At 22.9% G+C, this 23,606-nt stretch overlaps 1 protein-coding gene across 1 annotated transcript in view; it reads right to left on the minus strand.

Annotated features, from left to right (window-relative positions):
- The window catches only part of LOC129606078 (centaurin-gamma-1A), a 125,816-nt gene extending 103,566 nt beyond the window's left edge, over positions 1-22,250 (minus strand). The window contains exon 1 of the mRNA XM_055516173.1: positions 21,950-22,250. Within this exon, the coding sequence (XP_055372148.1) occupies positions 21,950-22,118 (169 nt within the window). The 5' untranslated portion in view covers positions 22,119-22,250. The remainder of the gene's footprint in view (positions 1-21,949) is intronic.
- Between the last annotated feature and the right edge of the window lie 1,356 nt (positions 22,251-23,606).

A 23,606-nucleotide genomic window follows, 5' to 3' on the forward strand; every position in this document is an offset into this window, starting at 1 on the left:
ATAGGTGGGTTGAATGAATTAAGCAGTTGATAAAGTATAAAACAAAAATCTTATTTGAAATTTCTATATAGAAAATTACTAAATTAAAAAATGTTGAATCGCAGCGACCCAAGCATTTTGAAAACAAAACAAAAATAAAAAATTAGAACTTAGTAAAATGAGATTTTTGCATTAATATTTTAACCTTAGGGTTTGTTTTTACATAGAAAACTTTTACATATTATGTTGAGGCTATAAGTTTTTTAAATACAAAATTTCTGTACTATGTATTACACTATTCAAAGCCCTCATTTGCATTTTTGACGTTTACTTAAAAAATTTACAGTAAAACAAGAATACACGAAAGAAAAAAAGACTTTTTTTATACTCCATAAAAACGCACTTACCCTCTTTTTATATCTCATAAAATTTATTTTTTGTCGTTCCTTATTATTATTCAGCAATATAGAACTTACAATATTGTAAAATAGTAAAAAAAATCTGATGTGGTCAGCACATAACCGACCGCATTATGTATTGTCTAGTTAAATGAAAGTGTTACAGAATATTATAAAAATGTCTGTTAAATACTTCTTTCCAATTTTTAGGACATTAGTAAGCTTATAGTTAACATACCTAGAAAAATGTAAATTTGGCTCTTAGTAGAGTTTCGCTTTGTGCTACCCGAATTCCTTGAAATGCTCACCAGTTAGTTTCGGTAACAACCAGAACTCAAATATCAAATTTCAAGAAATTCCATCAATTTGTTCTGTGGATATGGTGAAAAATGTAAAATCGGCCCGCAAATCAGTTCTCGAGCCCTGATCTTTCCAAAAAAGTTATATCTTCATTGCTTTAATATGAGGAATTCATATATTAAATTTCAATGAAATCGGTTGATTATTTCTCTTTATACACACAAAAGTGTATATTTGGCCCGTAGTAAACGTCTAGTTGCCGATGCCTGATTTCTTCCAAAACATACGAATTTTTGCGGATGGTCGAGCTGAGCTTATATATAAAATTTCAAGTAAATCGGTTGAATACTTTCTTCAAAATGTTCAAAAATGTAAAAAGTGCAGTTCCCGAGGCCTGATATATACCAAAAGTTGATCGATCCGTGCCATGGTGGAAACAAACTTACATATAAAATTTCATCAAAATCGGTTCAGCCGAACTTGAGATACACGCGTGCACACACAGACCGACAGACCGACAGACCGACAGACCGACAGACCGACAGGTTGCTAAAAATAGTTTATTTACACTTCCCTACTATGGAGAAGTACGTTCCCACCGAAAACTCGATATGCAAAATTTGTTGCCATCACATAACCTACCTATTGTTTACACAATACGGTCGGTAAAAAATGAAAATAATAGAAAAACATGGAAAAAAGCGAAAAAAATAAATGAAGGATCATTTGCATAATACAATATCCTTAAGCTTGTAACTATAATTTAAAAAAAAAAAACAAATTCTCAAATATTTTGTGTATAATGTTCGGCTTTATCTATGTTATATTTTACATGTATGATCACTTTGTGTATTATCCTTGCATACAGTTATGAAATATTTTTGTTTAACTTTTTATATATTAACGTACTTTATACCTACGACACTTTACAGTTTCTTTGCATGAAAGCAACAGAACAACAAAATTTTCAAAAATATACCAATAGAAAGAAAAAATAAGTAACAGTTTAAAATATGTGTCAAAGAAAATATTTTGAAGGATATAAAAAAGGATATTATAGTTAAAATGAGAACATGAGTATTATTTTCTAGAAAGAAGAAAAAAATACAGAATAAATGAAAATTTTTTCTTTAATAATTAAAAATGATGTGACCCACTTAAAAAAATATTGTATGTGCGTAATTGTATACAAAAATGTTTTCTGTTTATAGCTATTAAATGAAAATTGAAATTTAGTTGTTCAACAAAATATTTTCAAATATTTAAACTGTAAGTGTAAAACTAAGGTTTGAAAATGTTTTAATATGGAAAAATATTGTTGGCTACAACACCATTTGTATGAAAGAAGACAATAGAATCAATTTTGAGAAAAAGTCTTATAGTTTTTCTGAATTATAAGAATAAAATGATTTCGTCATTAAAATTTAATTTCTATAAAATTTAAATAAGTGTAGTGAATAAAGTTATTTTAATTAACTAACTAATTTTCTTAAATAATTCAAAAAATCCAAAAACAGTGCACATTAAATTGAACATATTTCAACATTATAATTAATTAAATATTTTGAGGTCATTAACCGCATTTCTATACCATAAAGAACATATTATGTATACTCTAAAATAAATTTTCATTTTCCAGATCATGAATTTAAGATTTTAAATTAAATTTAAAAAAAGTTTTCTATTAATAAAGGATATTTGGATAAAAAATGTTTAGATCATTAAAAATTTAAATTTATCAATTTTAAAGAGAAAAAATTTTCCTTAAAACACAATAATTTATTTTATACAGGGTGTTTTGTATAAGCAAAAACTTGTGTGGTTGGGCGAGAGGGATGTGCAAATATACTAGTTTTTGAGTTAGAGCCTGTTAAAAAAAAGGTACCGGACTTTTCCTGCATATAAATAAATGCTTGTAATTTCGGAATCATACAGCATGGAGTTATCATCGGAAGCTTGTTTTACAGACGATTGATTGTTCTTTTTTTTTTTGGTCTTACAAATACTTGGATTCGAGTTTTCGAGATACTGCTCGTCAAAATCAGAATGTTTTTTTTTTTTTAATTTTTTTTTACAGAACTTGAAATTTCTATAAAATTTTTATGATTTTTTTTTTCGTCCCTGAACTTATTCGCCATCTTATGCGAAACACCCTGTATAATGTATATGTATATACCCATATATTTTAAATCTGCTTATTAAAATTTCAATTAATTAACATTTTGGAAAATTCTTAATCAATAATAAATTTTACTAATTACAACTTAATAGGTTACATAAAAAGTTTATTAACTTGTTTATTTAAAACAAAACAAAAAAATTGTTAAAAACAAAATTTTAAATGACTATTAATATTTTTAATATTAATGATGTATAAAATAACAAAAATTAAAATATAAGAAAAAAAAATATTTCAATTAATTTTTCAATTTCATCAATAAATAACATTAATAATTAAATTTCCCAATACCGGAGGCAAACTCTATTTTCTGTGTAGACATTCAAATAAATTTTCAAAAAAATAATAAATTGCTTACCCCCTCCGCCCCATAATTTGTAATAAATAATCATTATTTTTTTTTTAATTTTCTATATATAAATAATTAAACAAGTAATCAACATAATTTACTTATGATAACCAAACTCAAACAAAATAAAAACCTCGCAGGATATAAAATTGAAAATTTTCAAAAAAAAAACAAAAACAACAAAAATACAAACAATGTGAATCCAATTTACATATTTTTCTACATCGTTAAACAATTTAATTTAATAAATTATAAACTAATAATTTTCAGGATGTAATGAAAAAAAATCAATTTGATCTTCATTTTCCACACCTTTATTGCATTGAAAATTGTTAATAAAATGAATTAATTATGAAAATTATTATTTTTACTAGCAAAATACATATTTGGTTTTTCCGGAATTAAATTCAACGGCTGAAGTAGTAAATTTCAAATCTAAAGTGCTACATAAATAATTGTGTATGTAGGTGCGTATAACATGTTCCATTATAAGTACCTTTCATATTTAAGTGTGTATATAATGTATTATTACATATGCACGTGTATAGGCAGGCAGGTATTAATAGTATTAAATAAACATAAAATTTAATAATTGCATTATTCCATTAGCTTTTACAAATATTATTTTTCAAATTAATTACTTAAAAGTTTATGTTTTAGTTTAATAAAAGGAAAAAATGAAAAAACAAAAAATTATGAATAAATAATAAATTATGATAGTAAAAGGATATTTTGTGCGATATCTAAAAACTAAAAAACTAATAATATTAAATTTGTATGTACAAACAGTCTTAGACAAAAAATTGTGAACATGGTTAATTTTCAGTTTCTTTTTATTGTACCTAACTTAAATATTAGTGTTTATAATTATTATTCCAATCTAATCGCAGATTGAACAACAATTAATGGAAATAGTTATTTTATTCATTATTATTTTAAAAATATCCTTAAATTGGGCCTTTCTTTCAAGATTTTTAAAATGTCAAATTTTCAAAAATATATTTTTTTATAATTACATACATATGTACATATATAGTTTTTTAAAACATGTAATATAACAGTAAATGCTGGTTATCAACATTAAACGCTAAAAACAATTGCAAAAAAAAACATTTTTCTACGTATTCCAACATTTTTGCCAATTAATGTACATACTCTTAAAAAAGTATTCCATGTAAGGGTCATTGAACGAAATATTAGAATAAATTTAAAATATTTGTTTTTTATGTGCGAATATTCAATCTTTTAAAATTCTATTTTTTGCCTACAGACAAAACAATTTAAAATATTTTTCAATATGGTTTTTTTTTGAAAAATAAAATTTTAATATTTTAAATACTGACGATTATAATGACATAATTTGTCAAATTTATATTATAATTTAATAAAACACATTTTAACATTATCTGATATTTTAACATTATGTACCTGTGAAACTTAATTGAATTGCACGTATACCTTTATTTCATCATCCCTCTACATTTAGAATTTTAAATTGCTTTTTATGTAAGTATCTCATTTTAATATTTTATTAAATTAGAATTTTTTTTTCATAACTAAAATTTATAGACAGGAATTTATCACATTTTTTGCTTTGGTAAATAAATTGCTCATATTTTCCAATATTTTTAATACTTATTTAATATTTATCAGAAAATTATTTAAATATAAAGGTAGAATTAAATTTAGTATAATGTAGTTGAGTATATATGAATTCGTCGACTGTATACCCGATCTGCAACCTCATATAACAATTTGAAATCATTCTTTATTGCATTTTATCGTATTCACCGGTTCCACTTCACCGGTTAATCATAACTAATTCGATGAATCAGTTTATTTAATTATATTCAAAAATAATCTTATTACTTACAAAATTATGATCTAATTTATTGAATATGCTCTTAAAAACCACCAAAAGATGCAAAAATCATTATTGGGACGTCAATCATTTTTTATTTTTCCTTGAAATTATTAATTCCTTTGAGAAAACAAAAGGAACATAAATGATTTAGCAAATATCAAATTATTTTTTTTGGAACACAAAAATTTCTTAAATCGATTTTTCTGTATATTAATCTTTTGAAAATGAGAAAAAGATTTTAAAAGAGTATGAGAATCTATTTTAATCTGCTATGACCTTGAAAATCTTAAATATGTGTATATGATTCCTTTCAAATCAATTAAAGCCACTTTAAATTCCAAATTTCTATATACACAAGCATGCATACACACATTTTTAACTTATATTAATCTTCAATTCTCGAATTCAGTTCAATTTAAATTTTAAACAAAAATATATTAAAAAAATTCGCTATAAGTACTACAACTGAGAGACAAAGGAACCAATAACAATTAATATTAATTCATTTTTCAAATATAAATTATAATGAATTTTTTATAATTAGTTCGCAGTTCATTGTACAATGTGTACTTCATAAAATAACAAAAATAAGAAAAAAATTTTAATGTACTCATAAATTCAATTCAATAAGTATTGAACTTGTGCCTTTGAACTGCTTCTCTAAATACATATAGCTACATATTATATGTAGTTATATGGTCATTTATATTACTAATTAAAACATCAAAGAATAGTAGCATAACAAAATTGAGTACAAAAGTATAAAAATGTTCTGAATTTCTGAATATAAATTAAAATAACTTAAGCTATTGAGACCTACTTGAGTTAGATGTACAAAAAAAAAAACTAAAAAAAAGTCTTATTGTACTATATTATGGTGCTGCAGAACGTTTGTAACTCTTGTATACTTTAGTGTTAAATAGACATTGAATTTTAAAATTTTTAGTATTTACACATACTTATGTAGGTAAATTAAAATGAGTTATTAATCAAGCGTTTTTGAATAAACCGAGTATTAATTTCGTATAGCAAAAGCACAAATTTTTGAAGTCTGATTTGTGAGGGATAATTATTTGCATTAGGTAAAACTCAATATTTACGATAATTCTTCAGTCATCATAATGATTAATTTTAAACATCATGTTCGATTAACTCTAATTAATTTAATTTTAATTTGTACAAAAATTCAAGAACAATGTTTACGACTTTCAAAAATAAGAGACAAAAAATGTTAGCAGGTCATAAAAAGCACCTTTATACATTTATGTAATTAAAAGAGAAACAACTAAGAATTTATTTAAGTGGTTTTAATTATAAGAAATATTGCTCAACCAAAAAAAAATTCATCTGAAATCTCAATTCTCTTAAAAATTTAAAAAAAATATTATTCAAATAAGAATTTTAATCGAATTAAATTTTAAAAATAAATATTAAATTCAAATTGTCAATATTAAATAACCTATTAAACTCATAAATTATTAAACTAATAGCAAATTAATTATTCAATAGGAATTATAATGACATTTATTGCTTGAACTCAGAAACATCTTTCAAATAAATTGCAATCTTATAAATTAATTTTAAATTTTCTCTCTACACATAATATTATATTTAAAAATATGAGTAACACATACATTTATTTGCGTATACTAATATGTATAATTACACATTTTATTGGAAAAGGCTCAATATTATTATGATAATAAAATGGCTTTAAAAATATAACTATTATTTTTATGTAGAACACCCATATTTCATAATTGTTATATTTTAAATTCAATTCGAATATAATAAATTTTATTAAATTAATAGCATAGAAAGTTAGTCCATTTATAAAAATGTTAGTTTAAAAAATATTTTGAACTAAATTTTTTTATAATAAATATGTATAACACATACATATGTGTATAACTAAAAGAAGTATGTCTTTTTAAATTTATGTATACTTATAATTTATGAGAATTCCAAAAAATATATTGAATTTAATTTTTTCATAAAAATATTAACTTCAATATATTTCAATAACTCATTAAATTTATGACAACTATAATATTATAAGTATGTATAACAATTATAATTCACTTTTATCGAGATTTTTTTGACTGAGTCAATAGGTATGATAAAATAAAATTTAATAAATTTTAATATAAACTAAAAATTCCTTAAATATGACAAATGTGATAAGTTTTATGATAGCACAAAAATTAAAATGCTAATCTTAAATAAAAAGTTTAGAAAAAAAAAACGAATCTGGAATCACAACCTATATTAAAGTTTAAAGTACAAGTCGCTACGACTATGAATATGAAACAATAAAATATTAAACAATTTAATGCAAACATTTTTATGCAAGAAATATTGAACAAAGCTGTAAAATATTTTTCAGATTCGAATCGAATGCCTCAAAGCTAGAATAATAAAGATAACTTTTAATTTAAAGTGAGATCTTCAAAATTCTTCTATTCAAACATATATTAACTTAGTTTTGAATATCTTAAATAGATGTCGCCACCTTAACAAAAATAAGTAAATAAAAATTTTCAAATCTTAATTAAAGATTTTACTCGTATTGCATTCAATATTCATCATTATCGAGAGATTCGATTAAAATTACTCAATCTTTATTGCTTTGTGCTAGCTTTGTAAGTGTTTTGTATACTAATGTAGTTTGGTGCTCAATGTCTTCATATTCAACTTAACTATATTTTTATAAACATAAGTATATTTATGAACTGTACGACTATAAGCTAAAACCTACGTATTTAATTCAAAAAAAACTCTGTATAGTATTGTGTCCAAAGTGAATTAAATAAATCTGTTTTTAAAGTGTGCCAAATATGGTAGTTGAAACACTCGTAGTAAAAGAATCGTGAACGTAAAAAACGTAAAAAAAATTTTTTTTATTTCAATTTTCTTTTTTGTTTTTTTTAACAACTTTTATTTTCGATTCTTTCAGGTCAGACGTTTTTTAGGTTATTATTGCTGTTTCTATAGTTTTAAAGCTGCATTTATATATACATACGTTTGTACACATGAAGTATGTATTGCTATTGCTGGTACTCGTATAGTATCAACCGATAATTCTTTTTCATTTCAATATTACGTTTTCCTTCAAAGCCTACAAGCTTTATAATCAGTTTCATTATGATTTGCTTCTTATTATCAGTGACGTTTTTCATAGATAATATTAAAAAAGTATGTAAATGTGAATGTGAAATGCAAGCAACAAAATATATTGAAAATGCAGAGGTTTTTTGTTCACAATAATTCCAAAATTATAAAGTTTTCTTTCATTATTTTACTAAATGATTTAATAAAGTGTATAAATGAATTGTAACACGATCACAAAATCACTGAATGCAAAATGCGGTAGAACTTATTATATGTGCATAAGTAAGTGTATATTGTATAGGAATATTAATGATACTTGGTTATACAATATAATTTTATAGCGACAAATTAAAATGGCGCTATAAAAGAAAAAACAAAAAAAAAATTAATAATTGTTAATTTTAATATTAGTGTTGAAGAAATTACTATAAATGGTTTTCTTTATGGGTCTATTCTTTTAAAAAAGTGATCCATTTAAGACAATAAATTTTGAAATTTATTACAACATATGCATACTTACGTACATACATATATTTTGACCATTCTTGGTTTGAAATTGTACAACTATGGATTTTAGAAAATGATATGAATTTCATCTCTAATATTTAATGCCCATGTAAATTTGTAAATTACTTGTGATCATAAACTTTATGTATAAAGGAAACTGGTAAATAAATTTTGTAAGATCTTGTCTGAGGTGAAAGATGTTAAACGAAAATATTGTTCAAGCCTAAAGTTTGGACTTAATCACATTTTTTTTTGATTTACTCCTCAACCTAAGCATGAATTTTTGTCTTATTGCAGAAGTTATCAACCAAATGTGGTCGCAAGAATGATTTAAATTAAATTTGTACAAGTTTAACACAAAATTTTAATAATTTTACGTAACTAAAAAAATCCCTGAGTAAACAGAAATTTCAAAATTAAAAAGTTCAGTTTAAAATTATATGATTTATTTCCGTTTTTCTTTAATTCTCCCTACATCTCTTATTTCAAAAATAATCAATGCAAGCTATTTTAAATAATCTAATTATACTAATATTTGATAGAAAATGAAGCAATATTAAAGCACTCCTTTAATATATTGATTTTTATTTAGTCATTTATTACAAAATTATTAAAGGAAACGAATAGGAATAGTTCGATAGAACAAAGAAAACTATTTAAGTCGACAAAACGTTATGTTATATAGGTACATATATATTTGTAAATGCTCATAAGTATGTATATATGTTCGTATTTTGAGTCGTTTAAAACTGATTTATTTTTGGCACGAAATATTCATAAAAAATTAAAAATATTATTTTTGTACTATTATCAAATCTTTTCCTCTTCTTTCCATCAATAGCATGCAATCGTAAGATTGTAATGTTTTTAATATTTACTGTTCAAATTTTGATTTCCTTAAAAATAATTTTATTGTAATCCTTTATCATTTTAATTCCAAAATACAGGTATATTATATGGGAGAGAGAAGAAAACTGAATAAAACCATAATTCTTTTCATTTGATTTAGGCAATTTTTTATATGCTAAAGTTTTGTTATAGCCAAAATGTCTATTATGCTAAATATACTTATATGTACACTTTCTTCACAAAATATAAATGGAAATTTTGCAGTCTTTCGCTACATTTAATATTTATCGGAAAATAAACGAAAAAATTGTTATAAGAGCGCCCGATCGGTTTACTTAGCACAACTTTAATTTTCTTCTATGGCAAAAGTGAACTCTGAAATAGAATAATAATTGAGCGCAAGAAAGCAGTATTAAAAACTTACAGAGAAGAATATTTTTAAGAGTGCATTAAAAAAATCAAAGTTTTTAATCGGAAAAACTTGATTATATGGCATAAAACAATCAAATGAAAGAATAACCAATAGCTATGTACATACAAAATGTGTAGTATATTGGTATAATTTTCAGTTTGCTTGTTTATTTGCTTGTTAGCTATCTTGTTTGCCTGATATTTATATCAAAATTTTATATTTTGATTGTTTTGATTTTTATTTGAAAATTTATTATAAATATAATCATTGATTAATAACTATTATTATCTCGTTTAATTTACGGGTATCATAAATATTTTTTATCGTTTATAATTTAGTTAGTGTGAGCCAAACATGAATATTGTAACTACAGTGTAATTGTTTTTGATTGTTAGATTTCAAAATTCAAATGTATATGAACTATTTCTTCGAATATTGAGCAATTTGGTTTGGGACTGACTGTAATTTCCCATATTGTTAGGAAAATTACAAAAATTCGTTGATTTAAGGTAAATGTAAGTAAATCTTTGAGACTAGCCATGAAACACTCGAAAATTTATACCCTTCAGTTGGAGGACTCAGTTTTTAAAATTTTCTCGTATTTTTCAATAAAAATCACGAATCTTTTGTTTATGATCGCTTGCTAAACTTAAATGGTATTAAATTAAACTTAAACGTTTGGTATTTTTTCCCTTTACATTTGAAATAATTGTGATTTCATTTTTCTCACAATTATATTTTCTATTGTAGTTAATTTTCAGTTTGATTGTTAGTTTGTGTTTTTTGTTTTGCTTTTTGAAAATCGTCACGTTCGTTTTTATTGTAGTGTTATTTCTTATTTTTTATTTTTTTTTTGTTAATCTTTCATTTTCCTTACTCAATAGAGAAAAATTGCGAAAATCAAATCTGTTTTTCTTTTGAGCGTTTGTTAGCTTTTCGTTTTTTCATCAATTATGGTTAATTTTAATAGTTATGAGTCAATTTTAAGATTTAAAATTGTAAATAAATTTATTATACTCAATGTTATGGTACATTAAGAAATTTAGGAGTTATTAAGAGTTTACCGTATTCTTATTACCCATTTGTTACATCTGCTTCATCAGAAGCTTAATGTTAATTAATAAGTGCTAAATAATCAGGCAATATGTAGATATTTATTTCCCCATGCGCTTTGGCGCTCCAAAGTTTTCATTTATTTGTTTCGTCCCGAAGTCAAATAAATGAAAACTTCTAACCAATTTATTGAACCAATTAAAATATCTTCTTAAAATAGAAAGTATTCATTTAATCTTTTAAACTTATAACAAACAATTTATCTTTCACCTATCACTAATGAAGAAAACAAACAATCAACAAAATTAATTTCTCATAAAATAATTTTCTTTTCTTAAGTTGTACATAATTGTATTTTAAATTGAAATCAATAACTATAATTTTTAGATCATATTCAATTATAATGGTACATAATCAAAACACCTCATCAGAAATCAATCAAAAAAAAGTAGTTACTTAGTTATGAATGATGTATCTTCAGCATTTCTGGAGAAGAGAAAGTTTTTAATGAAAAAAAAATTAAATTTCTAAAAAAAAACATTTTTAAAAATTCATAGCAAAAAGCACTTCAATTGAATTCAGATATTAAGAAAAAAAATTAACCATAGCTTATAGTTAAAAAAAAGTGAAAATTAAAAAATCAAAATACAAAACAAATCTCAGGACCCCTGGGTATGCAAAATAACTCTAGTTACTTTACTAAGTACATGAATTTCATTTAATTTTTGATTGTATTGTGTTTGTACTCAAACTAAAATTTCGAAATAAAATATAGATAAAATTATATTGAGATTAAGCTTTGTTTTTGATCGGTAGCGCAACAAAAAATGAAAGTTTAAACAAATCTTTGATGAAGGTAAAATTTATGAATGATTAATTTGATTAATTTTATTTTAAAAATCACTATTCTCTTAACAATCTACGGCCATATCCATACTATTATTAATTATCTCTTCATACCATTATTGGCCAATCATAAAATATCTACATAAAATAGAAGTGTAATCGAATTAATACTCAGAGTAAGTAAATTAATTTAGTTCAATCCATAATTCACAATATTTATTCTATATAATTTTCATTTATGGATTACATATTATTAATTTTTAGTGACAACTTCATCTGCATGATAATGAGAATATATTAAAATAGTTTGATGGGAACAATGAAAAATTTAACTATACATGTCAATAACTCACCACGAAAAAAGAATTAGAGAAGAAAGAAAATCCAAATATAGTTAATGATTCAATCAGTTCAATTTTTTGTGATACGTTTTGTTCACCATACGCACCAGTTCATATATGGAATGTAGTTCTTTGTTATATAAAATTTGTCCATAAATAATTGATAGAAATTAAATTAAACCAAAGAAATCAAATCAAATTTAAATATCCAAAATATTAAAATTAAAAAACAAGTCTCCAAAATGGGGAAACAAAAACATCTATCACAAATAATAATAATGTCAAAATAATAAAAATAACAATGCACTCTACCGGTTAAAATGTACATATATTTTGACAACACCTAGCCTATGTATATTGAAATGACAATTAATTTAAAAAAAGTTATATTTAAATTACGGTGTATTTATGGATTTTATGTTCTACAAAAGTATGCATGAGAACTTTATTTGTGCATACGAGTAATATAATATTAAAATATTTTCAGGGTTTTTCAACTTATAAAAAAAGCATTTCTGTCTAGTTTTATATGGTTGTCAAAAATAAGTTGATTGAGAAATAAACAGAACAAACAATATGAATTAAGTGGCATAACAATTCAGGAAACTGTCGTCACACATTGATAAACCGCATAAATTTTATATTAAAATAACATTCCTCATTAAATAACTAGTACGAAATAATTTGCGGGCCAATCATGTAGTTGACAAACACAGACATATATATGAATTTATTTCAGTGAACCACCGCATACATACATAATGTAGATTTTCTCGTTATTTTGGTTATCACAAAATCGTGATCAAAATTCAAATGTTTTAAACCATAAATATATGCCATGTTAAAGCGATTTGATTTCATATTTTATACAAGTAAGTATTTAAATATATTAGGTGAAATAGAGACATTAAATAATATTAAATTTATTTGTAATTTATTTAAATTTTTAATGGAAAGTATTAAGAAAGAATTTAAAAAGAAAAATCATTCAAGAGAAATTTTGTCTTCCTTGTATAAGAATACAATGTGTATTGTAAATATCTACTATCTACATCTACATATTTACAAATAATATATTCGAATTAGTTATAGTTGTAAATTTTAGTTATGAGAAAGGTATAATGATTGAGGAAGAAGAACTTAATTTTTAATTCAACTCATAATTTCAATGCAATTAAAATTATACACAAATAAAATATTAATAAATTTTCAAATTTAATTCAGAACCTTTCGTAAATTTATTCATGTTGAGTGAATGAAAATTAGTATAGCTCAACAATGTGTTTTTATACTAATGTTAAATGTATATATGAGTGCAACATTTGAGTAAATTGGTGTGAATATTATATTGAATAAATAGTAAATACTGCTGGCACATACTGAATAAATACAAAACAAAAAATATATAAACTTATCATTTTTCCGGCATTTTCATAAACAATTTTTAGTTATTTATTAAGCAGAATAAATCAATTGTAAGGTAAAAATAATTATAAAATTTTGAATGTGTTAAAATTTAATATTTAAAATAGTCAAATTTATTTCGAAATAACCTATAGTTTTAAGTCATTGTAGGGTTAAAGAAAATCTAAAGTACAAATATAAAGCAAATGTTTTCTGCAAATTTATTATAAAAACCTTCAATGATATTCGAATTAATCAGTATAACAACAGTTGATTTGAGTTCTGTCCCAAATTTAACTTCTCTTCTTCTACTTCTTAACTTCCCTTCTTCTGTTCTACATTTAGATTATTTAAAATTAAATCGTGGATACATATATATACATATTTCTTATTCAACCTGACTCTTATCTTATTTTATTAATAATTCAAATATTTATACAAAAATAACAAATTTTTTGAACATTATCTTATGATGTTCATACTTAAATCCGTATAACATTTAATGTACTTGTTTACTTATAAAACAAGAACTTGTTATTATTTCACAGCTCATAACAATAAATCTTCTTATCTTTACATTGCGTTTATTAACTTCAGGAAATTATAAACATACATATATGTGTATGACTGCTTTATCGTATAATATTATGTAATTTATCTTTTCTAGTACCACAACTACCAACTTATTTAACTGCAAATTTAATTTTTAATTTACAAAATTCTCTTAATAAAGTTAAAGTTTAATTACCCTAAGTAATACCAAAAAAAAAAATAAAAAATTGTTAACTAAGAAGAAAAAATTCATAATTAATAACACCTTACTATATTAAGAATTTTAAAAAGTTTTCACCCTTTTATAACGCAAATTATATTTACGTACGTGGAAACTTTAAGTAATTTTCATTTACCGAAATTTAGCGCGGTGAAATGCAAGACAAAAAAATGAATTTAAATATTTATTATGACTTGTTAAAAAATTAAAAACTTTATCTTTCTATAGATATTATATTAAACAAGTATCATAGCGAAAATAAACCTCATACCTTTAAGTAATTCGAAAGAAAAAAACTAAAATAAAAAATTAAACAAACATTTTAAAAAATGATAAGAAAACCAAGATAAATCATAAACTCGTTCAAGCTCTTTCTTAATAAATTGTGAATCTGAATAATAATTTCTTCTGGTTTATTAAAGTGATAATATGGAGTTAAAATATTTTGTAAGAAAATTTCCTTACTTTTCTTTTAAATTTAAAGTAAAACTTTTACCAATTGCACGCAAACAAAATTTTACTCCTTTTATCATGGAAACTTTTATAAGCCGACTTTCCATTTTAAAATTTCCTGAGTTGGTAATTTGTTAAAATATAATTACGCCTAAGTATATTTATTTCACTATATAATGTGCATTAAATGAGAGCATTTATACTTAAATATAATTTAAGTTTTAATAGGGGGAGGAAAGCAAAATGAAGGAGATAAATTCATTGAACGGATTAAAATCAGGAAATTTGCGCTTTTACTGCATAATTAGAGCTATAACTGCAAAAATATGTCTACATACATATAAAAAATTAATGGGTATTAAACAATTGATTATTTTCTTATTTTAATATACCCTTAAATACCGTTAAATAAGGAAATAGACTTAAAAAATTAAAAATTTTCTCTCATCTTCGGTTGCTTCACCTACCCAAACGAAATGTCCATACCTGTAATTGAATGACTTCGACAACTTTTAACTACAATAACATAAAATCGTAATCAACTTTAAAAATTTGTCATTAATAAGTATGTAGTTGTTTACTATGTTTTACAAGAACAGGAATTAATATTTGAAAAATATCTCTTTGATATTTAAAGTGAATTTCAAAGCTTTTAACAATTTATGTGAATTATGTACTTATAAAAAAATTCTGACGTACTGGAACTTTTGCAAAAATAGTTAAATACTTATTAAACTCAAAGAGTTTCTTCACATAATAACATGAAATGGAAATTGCTTGTTCCGTTTATATTGCTCCCGTTTCTATAAAATCTATTTAAATATATTTAAGCGATTTACAATAAATGCAACTTGCAAAAGTATTTTGAAAACAGTCTTTTTTTTTCTTGTAAATAATTTTAATTCATTTTAATATTATAAAAGTCGCAACAAACTTTCTAGGACTTTTTTGTTTTGTTATTTTCTTATTTTGTGTTTACAAAATTAAAAATATACATTATATTGCAGTTAACAGTTTTTTTTAAAAACTTAATACAGAGTGAGGGAAAATTTATTAACCGATGCTGCTGAAAATATATAATGCTAAAACAGTATGGGATTGAAGAAAATTTAAATAATTCAAAAAAATTTCAATTGTATTGCAGAATTTTTGTAGTACAACTAGCATTTTTTCCAACAAACCTGTACTGGAGAAGAAAATATTTTCAAATGCTCCAAATACCGTACAATATATACGTTATATTCGTTAATAAAGTAAACGCTGGTTTATATGATAACAATATGTACTTGTATAATAACATAAATATTTATTACATGCTTTTACTCAAATTTATGCACATACGTTGTAATTAATGTTATGCAACATATAATTAGATTATATTTATATCTACAAATGATTTTTTTTGTTAAATTTTTGGTAAATTAATTGAATGGAAATTGTATTTTTCAATGCGTGTATCCTTAATAGTTAATAAATTGTAAAACTTGTAAATAAAAGTGTTATTTTACTAATTTATTGCTACGCCAGAATGAAATTATACGTATATCAAGTTTTATTTTGGCAATGTAATTTCAAATTTTATATGTTATCCCTACATGTGTACATTTCTTCTTTTATTAAAAATTATTCATATGTTGCTAAAATAAACAATTTCTTGCTTTAAATATTACATAATATGTAAAAAGAGCAATAATGAAAGAGTAACAATATTTTGCATGACTTATGCATACATTTTACACTACTATTTGAATTTTTTGTTAAAAATTTTGCTACCGTCCTGTGATATGTTGTTTTTCAATACATTTTGATAGCTTAATATTAAGTAAGTAAGTTTACATAAAATTGTACTTATAGTGCATATAAAGTACTACATTATAATATATACATATGTATGTATATAGTTAAAGTTATTAACTAACATTTCATAGTTTGTTGGTATGTGCTGCTTTTTATCATCAAATAATTGTATATTTTGCAATAGAATAAAAATAACTAAACTTAGTTGAATTACAGATACAACACAACAAATAAACAACAAAAACAATAAAAACGAAAAAATGACAACAGAAAAAATAAAACCAAAAATAAATATACGAAAAAATTTAGGTCGAATTGATGAAAATTGCAAAAACCTTTTTGCAAAAAAACAAAAAAAAAGCAAAAAAAAAATATAGAAAAATTGGAAAAATTGTACAAAAAAATTGAAAGAAAATTGCAAAAATAACAAAAAAACATAAAAATAGAAAAAGAATAAAAAAAAGAAATGACAAGAAATGGTATGAGATAGCAATATAATAAAATAGGACAGCAACATACAAAATGCAACATAATAAAAAAAAATTCCTTTTCCACCCCTTCAATTTCTTCTATAGTAAGTATTAATTTGATTTCAATTCAAGAAGCATAAAAAGAGATGGGGTGAAAATAAAGAGAGAGGCGCAAAACTTTTTCATTCTTCTATCTTATTCAGAGAGTTTAAGTATAGAAAATATAATCAAAAAAGAAAAGCCATGACTCTATAAAAAGAAAATTAGAAAGAGAAAAAAAAAATGAGAAAAAAATTATCGAAAATTTTCTTTGTTTTCTATTCTGTTTTTTCTTCTTTTTTTTTGTGTCATTTTCTATTTGTTAAGGAATTTTTACAGCTTATACTGCAATAGAGAACAAAATGAAAAAGAGGTAAATCCTTAAAATTAGTTAAACCTTTACTATACTCAATAATCTCTTACTTACTTATATGTGCTGTATAAAAATTAATTTAATTTAGGTATATCTGTACGAGTATGTATGTATATACATATATATATAGATGCTTATACTAATAAATACATTGAACCATTCAATCATGAAAGTTTACTTTTTTTCAAAAGTTTATAGGTATAACAAATAATAAGTAGATTATGTTGCTCGTTGTTACTCTAAACCCTGAGATTAGATATCAAAACAAATTGGAAAAGTTTAATATTTAAAAGGATTACCTTATGTATATAGTTTATAAACAAAGGTAATACTCGTACTATACTAAAATATTTTATATTCAATATAGAATTCTCGTTCTACAACCAAAATACTATTTAAAGGTTGAAATTAATTTTCTTTGTTGATTGTTGCAAATCTTCAATTGTTTTAGGTGTAATCAAAATTTCGTGCTTATTAACGTCAAAGATAAAAGTATTTAAGTTTACAATTATTTCGAACTTTCCGTAGTATTAATATTATAATTCCTTTTAAAAGTAATTGATGGCTATGTGAATGGCTAAATAAAAGCGAATAATATTGGTAAAATCTATAAATTTTAATAGCATAAGATTCAAAGATTCCTTTTATAAAATTAGCTTAATATATTCGAAATGCATTTTATTTGGAAATTAAAAGTAATCTTTAATATTATTTTTATACCGACTTTAAAAGCAAACCATATCTTAAATTATCTTCAATATTATTATAAGTTTATTTTCTTAATTCAATAAATAATATTCTTGCATACGCCATTATAAGTATACTTATACTTATTTAATCTAGCACAAAATAATAGACATAATTATTATTATCGAAGATATATGTATATAGAACAAGTATATTATTCTGTTGCCAACTGATGATAGAAACTTTTCTTTAACATTTATAATAAAAGTTTTTCCTATTTCTACACCCTCATCATATATAAAAATTTCAAAAGTTCCCTCTTTTATTTTAAAGAAAAAAGAAAATTTAGCAAAAAAACATTTTTTTAATGGATAATTGGGTTGAACAGAGTATAAAAAAAATATACATATATAAAGTCTAATTATAATGGTTTGCAATATTTATAACTTAAATATTTTAATAAAATATAATTTAGCAAGCTATAAGCGCTTATATACCCCATCTTTTATTATAAATAGAAAAATAAAAGAGAATTAAAAAGCATAAAGTAGAATTTTATAAAATATTTATTCCTTTTTACGTCTAGAGTCCTGAATAATTATATTTGTAGGTGTATGAGAATATAATGTATGTATGTATATATATTTTTTTGTTGTAAAAGAAAATTTCTTTTAATTGTTGAACACATAAATGTACATGTACATAGAATGCATAGAAGAATTTAAGTTTCTATACAAAAGGATTTTATATACTTGCAAGTAATTTTTGAAATAACATTTATTATTTTCGTAATTTAGCCACGATTATCTTTTGAAAAACAAAGAAAATTTTCTTTAATATTACAATTAATGTATACATAAATTTAATAGTGCTTGTAGACATGCAAATTAATTAGCTAACAGCTTTTCCTTTTTTTTCTTTTTAGTTGCATGAATGCTTTGTAGAAAATATTTTCAACTCAACCCTATGAAATATTGATAAGTGAAAATATATAAGGAATGATTTAACTCCCTTGTTCAATAAATATTATTATAGTTTTGCACTATGTCAGGCCAGAAATTTCGAATTTGTAAAAAGTGTAATTTAGGGGTATGTATGTAGGTATGTGAAATTTGAGAAATTTTTAAGAATAATAAATACTCGATGGCAATAACAAACTAATTTGAAGTTTTGGTGATAATTAATATTTTTAATCGAATTATAAGATCACTAACACTACAAAACTATAGATATATATGAGTACTTTGAATTCGTTACTTTAAATGTAACAAATTGCATATACTCGTATTTAACTACATATATATGTACATAATGTATACAGAGTTTATTATTATATAAATGGTAAAATTACCATTTTTATTATTTGTTTAACTTGAATTTAAATGTTAATTTAATTAAGATATTGCAAAAAATTAAAAATTAGCAACAGGTTTACTTATATATATACATATGGATATATTGAGGTATATATACAAAACGATAAAGTAAAATTTACGTCCATATGTGTAAATTTAATCAAAAAGAGACGAGCTGTATTTTTTGAAATAAATATGAATTCAAGTAAAACATGATGATTTTCTGCCAAAAATAAAATTAATATAAATTAAATAAATTAAATAAGCACATAAAACATGTATGTAGACATGTATGTGTATGTAATGTGTATATTTGAACAAGTTTTTTTCAATTTATAAAATACAGTTTTACACTTTCAAAGTAATACAGAAAAGAAAGAAAACGTAAAATTTCGCTAAATAAAAACAAAAAAAATATTAAAACATTTGTTCAAAGTTAAAACACGGGCTAAAAACAAAAAATTTATTATTTCAATTTTTTATTTATTTTTTATTTTTTTACCTGTTGTATATTGTTCGCGTTTATTTTATAATTTGGCCTTGATACAAAACAAAAAAAAAAAATACAAACATAAGAAAAGTTTTTTAATTATTTTATCAGAAAAGATAAAATTGTGCTACAGATAATTTTTTTCTCTTTTGTTTTCTACCTTTTCCTAAAGTTTAAGTAAACTTTCAAGTACAAAGTCATAATAATTGCATTATATAAATTATAGATTATAGTTAGGTACAGCGGAACAGAGTAAAGAAAATTACTTATTTGTAACTATGTATGTAATTGTTATTCTCATACATAAAATATGTATTTCATACCTTAATTATAATTATTAAAGAAAGAAAAATAGAAACCAAAAATTATGCAAAGTAAGGCAGTCAGTCATCTGTTAAAATGTTTTTGTGTAATATTTTTTTTCTTGCATAATAAGCACCTCCGTACCTATGTGGGCATTATATTCGAAAGCTTATGATGTTATTATGCATAATATAATTTTATAAAATTATAAAATATGAAATATACATAAGCGTTTCTAAATAAGATACAATTAGAAATATAGATTTGGAGGAAATTAGGTTAAACATTTTACGGTTTTTTGAATATAAAATTTTATCTCATACTCTTTGTTATTATTACGTCATGTGCAATAACGGGCGGAATAATGAAGTACTTGCATTTGAAACTTAATTGTTATGAATTACGGCAATCAATTTTCACAATAATTAATTAATAATTTAACAAAAGTATAAATCCATTTCTTGGAAATGTTATAATTCTCCTTGCTCTATGATTCTAAAGTTGTATGGTATCATTTTTTCATATTAGAAGTAAGTCTTTTCTCGTTGTAGGTAGTTTTTCAATAATCTATCAAATCCACATGACCTGCTTACGCAATTTTTTTACTAAATATCTATGTCATAGCAGCAAATATGTATGCCAACGCAGTCTCCGGATAGAGTAGAGTCAATTGCTCTATTATAGATACAAACTTATCCATAATACGGCATTCGAAATTCAGAGAGGCTTGTACATATTTAGTGAACGCATCATAACATAATAATATAAAAAGAAACACATATGATAAAAAACAAAATTCAATGAAAGATAACTTTCAGCAATTGGCAAGTGGTAATGTTAATAAGGATGATACAAAAAGCAAGCAAAAAGCAGCTAAGGCTAAAGAATAAGGAAACATTCTAACATTACCAATATAAGAAGAAAAAACCAGCTCATTTTGGTCATAGTCAAATTGGAAAAAGCATGACTTGAGTTGCTAATATACTTTTATTTCAACAGATATTTTTTAAAGAAAAGTTTGACAATAATGTTAAAGTTAAAAATGAATCTAAGAAACGAATCTGAACTTTTCCTCTAGAGATTCTGAGATTTCATTTTTGTCTTGGCCGGTTCGAGTTGCATAAATTTAAATACAAATTATATTATGGAACACGTTTCATGAACCGAAATATTCAAACGTTTTTTCTCATTTAACTATACTAGCTCATATACATTGTGTAGTTAATCACTAAAAATGTTATGTAACTATAAGATTTTAATGATTTCAAAATATTTTAATATTTGCTTATTTTAAATTCCTTAATTACTTATAATTTATTTAACTATGAGATTACTAAAATTGTTTGCAAATAATTTTTGCGAGAAAAACAAAAACACCGTAATATTCTTAATAAAATTTTATTTTAAATTGAATTTTCAAATTTATTCTATTAAAATCAGAATTTTTTATTCTATTATTTACATTGTTATCTAATAGATTATAATATTAATTTATGCAAGTAAATAATTTAAAAAATCAACAAATTCATTTTAGAATTCATTTTAATTCAATTCAGAGTAATTTTTTTATTATTTATTTGACAATATAATTAATATATGTATATACTAATTTGCTTACCTGATTTACGTTTTTCTCTATCTGGTACAACTAAACTTTTAGCACGTTTAACACGTAATGATCTTCTACGTATTGAACGTAAAAATGCTTCTGGCATACGTGAAAATCTTTGTGGTGTATCGGGTGCTTTAGTACGTTCGGGTAAAAAGAAATTTTTTACAGCTAACATTTTGAATTCTTATTTTATATACTAATAAATATTGAAATATGATTTATATTATAATTGGTATTCTAAATTAATAATTACTATAAATAAGAATTGGTTTAAGTTCTTCTTAAATATTTCCTTTTTGATACACTTTAAATTTTAAAACATCTATCCTTTGTGATATTTATGATATTGAAACATCTATCTTTGTGATTGTAATCAAAAATATTATGATGACAAATTCAAATTAAATTCTCTTTTTTTCTTTCCTTTTCGAAAAAAAAAAATTTTAAAACTTTAATTTTATTATTCTGTCAAAAATATAAAATGGTTTCATTATTTTCTTTTGCATATATTTATTATTAAACTCGTTTGTTCAAAAATCTTTTAAAAGTAAATCTTAAAAATTTTTGATATTTCTTTCAATTTTTTCAAATGAAACTAAAACAAAGACAAATTAAAATAAATTTTGTGACTAATATTTTATTGTATACTTTAAAAAACTTTTTGCCTTCTTATTCTTTATTATATTTTGAACAATACTTTTTTTAAATGTACAAATTATTGTGAATATATTTTAGTATATTTAAATATAAAAACAAGAATTTAATGAATATAAATTCATCTTCTAATTAAATATTTGAGATACATATATATTAATGTATAACTATGCACAAACACTCATATTTAATTGTGAATACAATTAGTATGAATGTAAATAAAATTTTGCAATGACATCACACTGAATTTTTAATATTTTTGGTCATCACACTTTTGTAATTAATATTCTTTTAAAATTAGAAATTCAATAATAGCATATGGCGTTAATGATAAATTCCTAAATATTCGAGGCAGTAAGAATACACGTAAATGTGCACGTATATTTATTGCGTGTAAATATAAAGTGATTAAATTAAAAATTTATATTGTGCTGCACCCTGTGATTAAATTTCAAAAGCACCTCATCTGTTAACGTCTAATAATAACGTTGATTTTATTTTTAATATTTTCCTCTTATTTATTTTTAAAATAAATTTCAAGTTTTTGCACTCAAAATTCTAAAAATAACTTTTATATTTTTTTTTGTTTTTATTTTTTTTGCCTTATTATTTATAATTATTTATGTTTACATTTTTATTGCAAATGATATTTAATTTAGTTTTTTTTCTCTTCCTTGAACCTCTTATCAAGCCATAACAAATTTATTATTTTGAATTATACACACACACGTATGAACACGTTTATATTATGTACTCTTTATATACATACATATGTATATATTTTTATTGCAATATAATTTTTATTTTCATTAAAGAAAATTTGTTATACTGTTTCACATTTAATATTTAATTTCTTGATATATTTATGCATATAAAAATTATTTTTATTTGTATAACAAATTTTTAACATTTTCGTGTTATCCATCTACAAGTATTTGAAATTATTTCACTTAAATTTCATTACACAGATTACTTAAATTGACTTATGTAATTTTATTTCGAATATTTT

This window comes from Condylostylus longicornis, unplaced genomic scaffold, assembly GCF_029603195.1.
Source record: "Condylostylus longicornis isolate FDR11 unplaced genomic scaffold, ASM2960319v2 ptg000017l, whole genome shotgun sequence".
NCBI lineage: Eukaryota > Metazoa > Arthropoda > Insecta > Diptera > Dolichopodidae > Condylostylus > Condylostylus longicornis.